Source organism: Myotis myotis, unplaced genomic scaffold (genome assembly GCF_014108235.1).
Source record: "Myotis myotis isolate mMyoMyo1 unplaced genomic scaffold, mMyoMyo1.p scaffold_m19_p_4, whole genome shotgun sequence".
Classification (NCBI taxonomy): domain Eukaryota; kingdom Metazoa; phylum Chordata; class Mammalia; order Chiroptera; family Vespertilionidae; genus Myotis; species Myotis myotis.
Window position 1 is genome coordinate 105,542,918 of NW_023416346.1, and position 12,413 is coordinate 105,555,330.

A 12,413-nucleotide genomic window follows, 5' to 3' on the forward strand; every position below is an offset into this window, starting at 1 on the left:
TTATTGGAGTTGGCTTAAATTTCAGCAAGAAAACATGGAGACAAGTCTCCTGCATTCTGGCAATGAAACAGGATACCCTAGTCATGGGAGAGGGGCATCAGGATGACATATCCATCTGGCACTGTGCCATCAGTAGATGAATACCAGCATCACAAGTCTTATACTTTGCCCAGACAAGTTGGTTTAGGTTGTTCTCCCAAATACAGGTTACTTATTGTCTTGGCAGTAACTATTTTCTCAGTTTAAAAGGCTGCCTTTGCATGTCTCTCAGTCTGTTAAACTTGAGTTGTTGTCGAGACGGAAGATGGCGGCGATATAGGCAGAGGTGTCCCAGGTCCTGTCCCGGAGCAAATGGAGTGAGCAGCTGAAACTAATAACACCCACCCCGAATTGGCGAAATTGCTCAGCTGGTGAGATGGTTTGCAGCCGGGAAGGGCAGAACTCCCCTGGAAAGGTAAAAAAAACCCAGGGATTTGGGCAGGAAAGTTTGCCAGACCTCTGAGCCCAGAGGGTGGGAGGGAGACCGCGTGGCAGACAGCTGCGTCCCTTGGGACAGGCACAGCCCCTGACTGGGGAAAGGAGATCCGAGGGATTCCTGGCGCAGCGGGGGGGATTTGAGAGCTGGGTTCTGTGATCACGGAGGACTGAGCCTAAAGGGGGCAGCCTGAAGAGCTGACCAGACCATGCAGTGCCGGTAAGAGAAGAGCTTACAGAAACCAAGCCTTCCCCGTTTCAGCGGCCGGCATTTGTTTATTTGTTTTCACTGAATCCTGTTCATGGGACATTTTGGATACAGACACTCACCTGTGCTGAAGAGAGGGAGAGGGTGCGGAGGAGTAGAATCTAGGGAGAGACTGAGGAGAGAAGGGGGGCCGGGAGAGGTGGCAGCGAATTGAGTGCTGAGACACCCCTGAGCCCAGGACTGGGGCAGCCATTCTCTCCAGAGAGTGAGACTCCTCCCCCCAGCCCCCAGGCAAGGAGCACAGCCACACCCAGATTCCACCCTGTAGGAGATCAAGGATTAAAATAACCTGATCAGTCCCTGGGAGTTAACAGGGTCTGGCCTATAGAGGGATTTTCAATCCCAGCAACAACACAGAGCCGGTAACTATTAAGGAATCAGCTCTGGATAGTTGACCTCCCCAAATCAGTTTTAAGTGCGAGAAGCCATATAGCCTCAGAGGCCAACCCAAGAACACTGCCACCCAGAGGCTGAGCCACAAACTGACTCTTTGCTAAACACAAAATAAGGCAGTCTGGGAAACAAATACGGCCTGCTTTAAAATAAGGACTGTGGTTTACAACACAGAGGAACAGTGTATCGCAGGGAAACTCAACACTCTCCTGAATACCTGGCAGGACTAAGGTGAGCCAGACTGAAGAATAGAAGAACCGAAGGACCTTCACTACTGCAAATTTTTTTTTTCACCTTTTAACTAAGAAACCATTTTTTTTCTTCTTTTTCCATCACCTGATTTTACCCTTTTAATTACTACCTTCTTATTTTTAACCAGTATTATTACTGCTACCATTTTACCATTTTTTAAAGTGCCATTTTATTTTCTCTTTATTTTATTTTGGGATTAGTGTTCTCCATTCTATTTTCATCGTTATATTATTGGTTGTTTCTAGTTTGCATTCATCTCCAGGGAGCTGTTGCTGGAATCTGTTGGGATTAGTGGCGGTTCTATAGGAGTATTCTCCTCATATAAAAAGCCTCTTCCCCTCTTCCACTTCATTCTCTCTTTTCGCTCTTTTTTTTTCTTTTCTCGCTTTTATCTTCCCCCCTCCTTTTTCCCAATTTCATTTTTGCACTCCTTTTTTTGGTCCCTACTTTTCTTTTCTTTTTCTCTTTTATCTTTTTCTCTTCCTTCTTCCTTATCCCCTAATTCTCTTAATTCGGGTGGTCACCTTTATTTGGGGTTATTAATATCGTGAATATATTTGTGTTTAGTGCCTGGTACATGGTGCCTTGTTGTGTTGTATTTTGTGCCTTTAAATCAACGCAGCAGATCCAAGCAACAGGAGCCTCCTGAGCACCACACCCTCTGCTGAGGAACAGCAGCTGTACGTGAAACCTCCCCCCACCAGCCAGAAGAGCCACCACAGATGTGAACAGCACCCACCAGAGGAGCTGCTGCCAACTGAAGAGCAGCTGCTACCGCAACCGTCCGAAGAGCAACTACAGACCAAGGAGTCACTGCCACCCAGGGAGGAGCCACTGAACGACTCAACGTCTAGATATGTCAGTGAGATCAAACATGGGTAGACAAAGAAACCCCCAAAGGAAAGAGAAGGAGGACTCTCCAGAAAAGCAGCTAAATAATACAGAGGCATGCAACATGACAGAAAAAGAATTCAGAATAAGGGTCCTAGAGTGCATAAACCGGATGGAGGAAAAAATCAACAACTTCTGCAGGAAGCAAGAAGAAACAGATGAAAAAGTCAACTACCTATGCAAGAAGCAAGAAGAAACAGATGAAAAAATCAATAACCTACGGAAGAAGCTAGAAGAAACAGATGAAAATATCAACAACTTAAGTAAGACCCAAGAAGAAATGAAGAGTGATATAGCTGCAATAAAAAACACCATTGAAAGTACCAACAGTACGGCCCGAACCAATATGCTCAATTAATATTTGACAAAGGAGGCAAGAACATACAATGGAGCCAAGATAGTCTCTTCAATAAATGGTGTTGGGAAAATTGGACAGATATATGCAAGAAAATGAAACTAGACCACCAACTTACACCATACACAAAAATAAACTCAAAATGGATAAAGGACTTAAATGTACGACAGGAAACCATAAAACTTCTAGAAGAATCCAAAGGCAACAAAATCTCAGACATATGCCGAAGCAATTTCTTCACTGATACAGCTCCTAGGGCACTTGAAACTAAAGAGAAAATGAACAAATGGGACTACATCAAAATAAAAAGCTTCTGCATAGCAAAAGAAACCATCAACAAAACAATGAGAAAACCCACTGTGTGGGAAAACATATTTGCCAATGTCATATCTGATAAGGGCCTAATCTCCAACATTTATAGGGAACTCATACAACTTAACAAAAGGAAGATAAACAATCCAATCAAAAAATGGGCAAAGGACCTAAATAGACACCTTTCAAAAGAGGACATTCAGAAAGCCAAGAGACATATGAAAACATGCTCAAAGTCACTAATCATCCGAGAGATGCAAATCAAAACAACAATGAGGTACCATCTCACACCTGTCAGACTGGCTATCATCAACAAATCAACAAACGACAAGTGCTGGAGAGGATGTGGAGAAAAAGGAACACTTGTGCACTGCTGGTGGGAATGCAGACTAGTGTAGCCACTATGGAAGACAGTATGGAGTTTCTTCAAAAAACTAAAATGGAACTCCCATTTCACCCTGTGATCCCACTTCTAGGAATATATCCCAAGAAACCAGAAACACCAATCAGAAAGGATATATGCACACCTATGTTCATAGCAGCACAATTCACCATAGCTAAGATCTGGAAACAGCCTAAGTGCCCATCAGTAGATGAATGGATTAGAAAACTGTGGTACATCTACACGATGGAATACTATGCTGCTGTAAAAAAGAAGGAACTCTTACCATTTGCAACGTCATGAATGGAACTGGAGAGCATTATGCTAAGTGAAATAAGCCAGTCAATGAAGGAAAAATACCACATGATCTCACTCATTCATGGATAATAGAGACCATTATAAACTTTTGAACAATAATAGATACAGAGGCAGCGCTGCCTCAAACAGATTGTCAAACTGCAGGGGGAAGGCCGGGGAGGGTTTGGGGGCATGAGGTAGGGGGGTAAGAGATCAACCAAAGGACTTGTATGCATGAATATAAGCATAACCAATGGACATAAGACACTGGGGGATAGGGGAGGCTAGGGGATTGTCTAGGGCGGGGGAAAAAATGGACACATATGTAACACCCTTTGTAATACTTTAAGCAATAAAAAAAAAGAAAAAAAAAGAAAAAAAAAAGATTGAGTTGTTCATCACTTTGAACTTTATATCAGCAGTGATACATAGTATACCCATTTAACAAATACATTTTCCTCCTCTGAACATATAAATTTCAACACATCAGAGAATAAAAAGCATGAACTTTATGTTGCATCACATATAAAAGAAGTTGATTGTATCAGTGCCAGACAAAACAAAATCAATATACTTATTTAAACGTTACCTTTTCAACTCTGGACTCAATTCATCAAAATTGTCAATAGGCCAATTTGTTCCATCTGCCCTCCTCATTTGAACAACGGCCATTGTCTTCCTTAATTTCATAACTTTGGGAATAAAACACACTGTGATTGGAACAGTCCCTCTAGGAGGCAATTCAATTCCTGTAAAAAAACACAAAAGAAGTTTTAATGTGGTAAAAATTTTAAGAATATAATTTTAAGAGCAGAAAGTAAAAGTAATCTAATTCATTTCCTGATAATTTTTCAAGATCTCTTTCGAATAAAAAAAAACACATTATACAAAATTATAAGCTCACTTTACTGGCTTCACTATTTTTTCTCAACTGTCATCAACCCAATAAAAAATATATATCTTAGGCCCTAGCATCGACCTGATACATCAAGGTTGCAGTTTGATCCTTGGTCAGGCAAATACACGAAGCAACCAAAGAATGCACAAATAAGTGTAACAACAAATCAATGTCTCTCTATCTCTATTTCTCTCTCTTGCCCCCTTCCTCTCTCTCTCTCTCTCTCTATAAAATCAGTCAATAAGGTTCTCTCCTGAAGGGGCTAGAGCCGTGGTCGGCAAATTGCAGCTCGCGAGCCACATGCGGCTCTTTGGCCCCTTGAGTGTGGCTCTTCCGAAGCCTTAGGAGTACCCTAATTAAGTTAATAACAATGTACCTACCTATATAGTTTAAGTTTAAAAAATTTGGCTCTCAAAAGAAATTTCAATCGTTGTACTGTTGATATTTGGCTCTGTAGACTAATGAGTTTGCAGACCACTGGGCTGGAGAGCTGAAGAAATGTTAAATGTGATGACCCTTTAATTCATTCTGTATTTTTTTTAAAATATATTTTATTGATTTTTTACAGAGAGGAAGAGAGAGAGATAGAGAGTTAGAAACATCGATGAGAGAGAAACATCGATCAGCTGCCTCCTGCACATCCCCCACTGGGGAAGTGCCCACAACCCAGGTACATGCCCTTGACCAGAATCGAACCCGGGACCCTTCAGTCCGCAGGCCGACGCTCTATCCACTGAGCCAAACTGGTTTCGGCTCATTCTGTATTTTTTTCCTAGATTGTAATAGTCCAAGATTCTCCTTGAAGCCCCCAAATTGCTACCAGGAAATTGTTCACTTATTTAACTGATGCCATGAGTGAAGCCAACATTTATTTATGAAAAAAGGGGTAACTCTTCCAGGTTATTCAGACCAGAAGACAAAAACATAAAACAAAACAAAACAAAAAAACCTGACAGCATTTTCTTGTGTTCCAGTGAATTAGAAATTTTCTAGCTTTACTTTGCATAAGAACCACCTGTGAAACTTGTTAGACATGCAGCTTGCTGAGCCCCACGTTTAGAAATTCTGATTTATGCAGTCTGGGATGTGGCCCAGAAAGCTTCATGTTTAAGTAGCAGCTCATAGGATACAAAGGCAGATGGTCATGGGACTATACTTTGAAACCAACCCCTACCTGTTGCACAAGTATTAAGAGATTGGAAGAGCAGCGAGCTTCTGGCCATTTGTAACAGTGAGGATTTCCAACTGATAGGTATCTTCCTTTATTGTGAAGAGTAATACTATTTCTTTATAAGAAAACAGAGGATATTGACTATATTTTGTTTTTTAAAAAAAATTCTTTGTTATAAGATCAATGATATTCACAGTCATTTTGTCTCAAATGAGAAGACTGTACTAAACTATTAAGAAAAAAAGAAAATTCCACTTGGCAAAACAGCCCAACTCAAAATTCTTATAAATTTTCAAATTTTAAAATGAAAACTTTCTAAGGTTTAGTATTATATTTAATAATTAATTAATTAATTAATTAATATGATTACAAGTTAGTATTTATTGAATACTAACTATATGCCACGTTCTGTACTAAATATTTTTCACACAATATCTCATTTTCTTCCCAGAAAAACACATAAATTAAGTACTATTATGTCACTCCTTTTAGAAATGGAGGAATTGAAACAATTTGGTTAACTTGCACAAAGTCCCGATGAAAGATTGTATTGTTTGCTAAGCTATCTAAACAATGTGCTATTTTCAACTTTGGCTTTATGAGCTCTATATTTTTAGTGAATCATTGATTCAAATTAATTAAAACAGCAAGAGCTGGAATAGCATAAAAACAGCAAGAGCTGCATCAACTAAACCATTATGTATCCCCAAGGAAATCAAGTTTAGAAATGATCATTTATCATTACAAACTATATTATCATTAAAATTAGATTATATTATGACTAAAAATAAACCTATACATTTGGATGGTGTAAGGAGTCAAGACAAACACACAAAAGGGAAATTCATTGTTAATACCATAATTTCTTATAATACTTCAAATGAAAGTATTAAAAGACCGTGCTATGATATATAAGCTCACGTAACAATCTAGTAGCCTATTTACCAGACTAGAAAGAACTATTCACTAATGAATTCATGATAAATTTAACTCTTGTTATTTGCTTGAATAGTAACAATCACTGTGCTGTTACTAACTTATAAGAAATCACTAAAATTTAACAATGAAAAAAACTTTGAGAATATATCAAATTCATTTTGTGTCTAACCACTGAGTTTGACTTCCTATGATTTTCCCACTGCCCCTTGTAACACTTTGAGTAGGGACAGGAAATCTGTCCTCACTTCTAACATTTTTTATTAAATCTTCATTGTTGAAGGTATTACATATGTCCCCCCCTTTCCCCCATTGATCCCTTCTAGCCCACCACTGCCCCCCACACCACACTACTGTCTGTGTCAATGGGTTATGCATATATACATACTAGTACAAGTTCCTTGGTTGATCTCTTCACACCCACTCACCCACCCCCGCCTTCCCTCTGAGATTTGATGATCTATTCCATGCTTCTATGTCTCTGGATCTATTTTGTTCACCAGTTTATTGTGTTCATTAGATTCCACATATGAGTGAGATCATGTGATACTTGTCTTTCTCTGACTGGCTTATTTCACTTAGCATAATACTCTCCAGATCCCTCAATGCTGTCTCAAAGGGTAAGATAACCTTCTTTTATACAGTTGCATAGTATTACATGGTATAAATGTACCACAGCTTTTTTATTCACTTATTTGCTGATGGGCACTTAGGTTGTTTCCAGATATTAGCTATTGTAAACTGTGCTGCTATGAACATACGAGTGCATACATTTTTTCTGATTGTTGTTTCGGGTTTCTAAGGATATATTCCCAGAAGTGGGATCAGTGGGTCAAATGGCAGTTCCATATTTAATTTTTTGAGGAAACTTCATACTGTTTTCCATAATGGCTGCACTAGGGTACTAGAGTTCCCTTTTCCTGTATCCTCACAAGCACTTGTCATTTGTTGATTTGTTGATGGTAGCCTTTCTGACAGGTGTGAGGTGATACTTCATTAATCATTTTCATTTTAATTCTTTATGCCTATGTTTCTTTCTCTCTCTTTCTTTCTTCTCATTACAACAGTCCCTTTATCATTTCTTGCAGTGCTGGTTTAGTGGTGATAAACTCCTTTAGCCTTTCTTTTTCTGGGAAGTTCTTTATTTCACTATCTATCTTGAATGATAGCCTTGCTAGATATAATAATCTTGGTTTAAGATCCTTGCTTTTCATTACCTGGAATACTTTATGCCATTCCATTCTGGCCTATAGAGTTTCTGATGAAAAATAATCTGACAGCCTTATGGGAGCTCCTTTGTAGATAACAAGTTGCTTTTCTCTTGCTGCCTTTAAGATTCTCTCTTTGTCTTTAATTTTTGGCATTTTAATTATGATGTATCTGAGCATGGGCCTGTTTGGGTTCTTCTTGCTTGGGAATCTCTGTATCTCCTGAACTTGTGTGACTTTTTCCTTCACCAGGTTAGGGAAGTTTTCTGTCATTATTTCTTCAAACAGGTTCTCTATCTCTTGCTCATTTTTCTTCACCTTCAGTTACTCCTATGATGCAAATATTGTTACTTTTCATGTTGTCCCACAGCTCCCTTAAGCTATCCTCCTGTTTTTTTTTATTTTTATTTTTTATTTTCTTTTTGGTTCTGTGATTTTTTTCTACCCTGTCTTCTAATTCACTGATCTGATCTTCAGCTTCCCCTACTCTGCTATGTATTCCGTCCAATGTGTTCTTTATTAGTGCTATGTCATTCTTCATTTCTCACTGGTCTTTTTTCATAGTTACTATATCTTTTCTCATGCTGTTGAGCATCATTGACATCATTATTCTAACTCTGTATCTGATAAATTTCTTATGTCCATTACATTTAGCTCTTCTTTTGGAGAATTCCCTTTTTCTTTCATTTGGGGGTTGTTTTTTTTTGTCTCCCTATTTTTGGTGCGTGTTTGGGTTTGTATCTATGTATTATGTAGATCTGCTATGACTACCAACCTCTAGTGCAGGTCAATGACAGATGCTGTTTGTGACTGGCCCTGAGTACCCTGTCTGGAGCTATCAGCAATCCACAGCTTGCGGCTCCCTCTGCTGGGGCTGAGTGCCTTTGGAAAGACCAGGATATGCACCAGGGTCTGCTTTTCCTAGCCCCGGTCCCAGAAGGAAATCAGGCAAAGACTCAAAGCCTTCAGAGATATGCCTTTTCCTGCAGTCTGAATGTCATTCAGTCGATTTGCCTCATGCTATCAACCACAGGGTGGTGTGAGAGGTTTCCCAACAGAGTGGGGCAATCTCCCCCACCCTCCCTGCCCCAGGCAAAAGCTGCCTGGATGGTAAAGTTCTGCAGGAGAAAGATAAGATGTCCTCTGCAGCATGAGGGAATGACTCATCACAGGGGACTGAGGTGGCTGCCTTCTGAGCTCTAACCCCAGAGCCCCCATCCCTGTATTATGCTCACACAGCTCTAGTCCACTCTTCCCACCTTCTGTTGGACCCCAAGGTGAGTGGCTGCATAGGAATTTTTGTGTGTTGGCTCTTTAAGAGGTTGCCTGCATTTGCAGCCATCTCTCCCTGGCAGGCCAGCAACTCTGCTGATTTTCACAGTAAGATGTTATGTTGGCATCTTTCTCAGTCTTGGTACTCTCAGCTGGGCAGCCAGCTTGGAGTTTAGATCCATGAGTTCTCAGTGGGAACCCCTTATAGCTGAGATATCCCTCCATAACTTCAGCTGCTGTTTGTGGGAGCCTGGCCAGCCCTCTTATACCTCCACACTTCCTACCAGTCTCTATGGGGTCTCCACTTTCCATCTTTGGTCATCAGGAGCCTCTCCAGCTAGTCTTCAGTTGATTATTCAAGATGGCTTGTCTGTATTTTAGTTGTAATTCCAGATTGGTTGTGGGAGAGTGTTGGTGTAGCTTCCACTTACTCCGCCAACATTTTGGAATGTCTCTCACTTCTATTTTATAAGGAATCCACCCATGTTTTATTCTAATACCTATGTGCTTTCATTTTTATAATTAAATATTCAAGCTATATTAAATTTATCCATATACATGGAATGAAGAATGTATTCAATGTTATCAATTTTCTATATGGGATTAATTATCCAAAAACCACTATTTGTGAAAGTTAACTGATTTGAAATGCTATCTTCATGGAATTCCCATATGCATTTTTGTCTTTTTCTGGATTCCCTAGATTTCTTTGGTTTTTCTTTCTTTTGATATGCAAATATCATATTTTTAAATTATAGGTGCTTTAGTGTCTAGTAGGACTAAGTGCTTTCTCCTCCAGCTCATATTTTAAAAAATAATTCTTCTAAATTTGGAATGAACTGTTAGCTCCAGGAAGTGAATGAGGTGGCAAATAGTACTTCTAATGGAATCACCCTACATTTACACTTTAGTGATAACTGACATTTTTTCCCCATTCATGATCTACCCAAGAGCAAGAATTGCTTTATTTTATTTTTCTCACTTGAGCATTATTTAAGGTGCTTCTCAGTTCTTTTTTTTTAAAATATATTTTTATTGATTTTTTACAGAGAGGGAGAGAGAGTTAGAAACATCGATGAGAGAGAACCATCGATCAGCTGCCTCCTGCACACCTCCTACTGAGGATGTGCCTGCAACCAAGGTACATGCCCTTGACCGGAATCGAACCTGGGACCCTTCAGTCCGCAGGCCGATGCTCTATCCACTGAGCCAAACCAGTCAGGGCTGCTTCTCAGTTCTTAGGATACGTTTTCTCCTGTCTTAGTTTTCAGTGTTACTAGAGAATTTTTCCAGCACCTTTATATGTGTTTAGCAGGAAGCTGGAAAAAGCACTATCTTTTGACTGGGCAATTCATTAGATTAAACAATCTAATACAACATATTCTAAACTCAATTTCTGAGCTAAATGCGATCTGTTTTACTACATTTACATACAGTACCTACATAAACTACAGATATATTAGCTTTTTTTATGTTATAGTTATCATTCTTGAGATTCAAAACCTTAATAAATATCTGGGGAGAAATATGCAAATTTTATTTTACATCCTAGAGGCCCAGTGCACAAAATTTGTGCATGGTGGGGGGGGGGGGTCCCTCAGCCTGGCCTGCAACCTCTCGCAATCTGGGACCCCTAGGGGATGTCTGACTACTAGTTTAGGGACCACTTGCCCCTAACTGCTCGCCTGACTGCCTGCTCGCTCCTAACCACTCACCTGCCTGCCTGCTTGCTCCTAAACGCTTGTCTGCCTGCCTGCTTGCTCCTAACCACTTGCCTACCTGCGTGTTCAGTGCACGTCATAGCAACAGGTCGTTCTGGCCTTCTGTCATAATTGTCGCTTGTGCTTATATATAGAGAGATGTATGCATTTTATGAGAGGTATACTTTACAGAATTTTTGAGAGCCTGATAATAATTCATTTTTGGTATCAATAAATATTAAATAGTGAATTCATTGTATTATTAGTTTTGCTTTTGAAATCTGCTATTGCCTAGTTAGACTTAGCATTCAAATTTAATTCACTGTATTTTAAAACTTCTATTTTGATTGCTGCTTTGATTAAAAGAATTGGAAATATTTATGCATTGATCTCCTATTTGGTATACAGAAATTTTACAATGCTTTAATGGCTATGAAGTTTCCTGCCTTCTTAGAACAAAATCTCCTCAAGAGAATAAAGTGAATATAAGCCTCATTTTAGTAAGGAAAGTATTCTACCCAGGAAGATTCATTTTTAATTGCTTTACTGATATTATAGTACTATTCCCCACAGCGTAATTTTTAATATTTAGCATGGCATTAGAAATGGCCCATGTTGGGCAATCAAAGAGATACTAAAAAACATACCAGCAGCCTAAGTCATGTTATTATTTTTGTTATAGTGCTTTATTTTAAATAAGAATACATTTTTTTTTTAAATCATCAAGGCATCAAAACCACGGCTTTTCATTAACCCAATGGTTCTCAACCTGTGGGTCGTGACCCCTTTGGTAGTCGAACGACCCTTTCACAGGGCTCGCCTAAGACCATCCTGCATATCAGATATTTACATTACGATTCATAATAGTAGCAACATTACAGTTATGAAATAGCAATGAAAATAATTTTATGGTTGGGTCACAACATGAGGAACTGTTTTTAAAGGGCCAGAAGGTTGAGAACCACTGCATTAACCATTTACACAAATGAAATCTATGCACTTTCTACTTGAAAATTTATATTTCAATAACTGATTTTGGGGAAAAATAATCTTTAAATTATGACTAAAAAGGAACAGAATCACTAATGTGGTGGTTTGGAGAAGAGTCCATTTATTGATTATTTGGAGATATTATGAGGCTTTATTATGTCCCTCCCACCCAAGTCATATCTTGAAGCCCTAATCACCAATATTTTAGATTGCAGCTATATTTGGAGATAGGGCCTTTAAAAGAGGTGGCTAAGTTAAAGTAAGACTGTTAGGGTGAGGCCCTAATCCAATTTGACTGGTGTCCTTATAAGAATAAGAAAATTGCATGTAGACATTCACTAGGGATGTGCTCACACAAAAGAAAGACCATGTGAGGACATAGTGAGATAGTAGCCATCCACAAACCAAGAAGAGACATCTCAAAAGAAACCAAACCTGCCAATCTCCTTATCTTAGACTTCTAGTCTCCAGCATTTTGAAAATATAAATTTGTTTAAGCCACCCAGTCTGGTATTTTGTTATTGCAGCCCTAGCAAACTATATAAGAAATTATCTTTTCTTTCATGTTATCTCAGAGGTGGAGGCATGGGATGACATTGAATTTGCTGACAGAA

The 12,413-nt window shown here is 39.2% G+C and overlaps 1 protein-coding gene across 1 annotated transcript in view; it reads right to left on the reverse strand.

The window, feature by feature from the left end:
* Window positions 1–12,413, reverse strand: part of CFAP47 (cilia and flagella associated protein 47) — a 469,227-nt gene that overhangs the window by 32,733 nt on the left and 424,081 nt on the right. Inside the window, 1 exon segment of the mRNA XM_036304204.1 lies at window positions 4,214–4,373. Coding sequence (XP_036160097.1) covers window positions 4,214–4,373 — 160 coding nt within the window.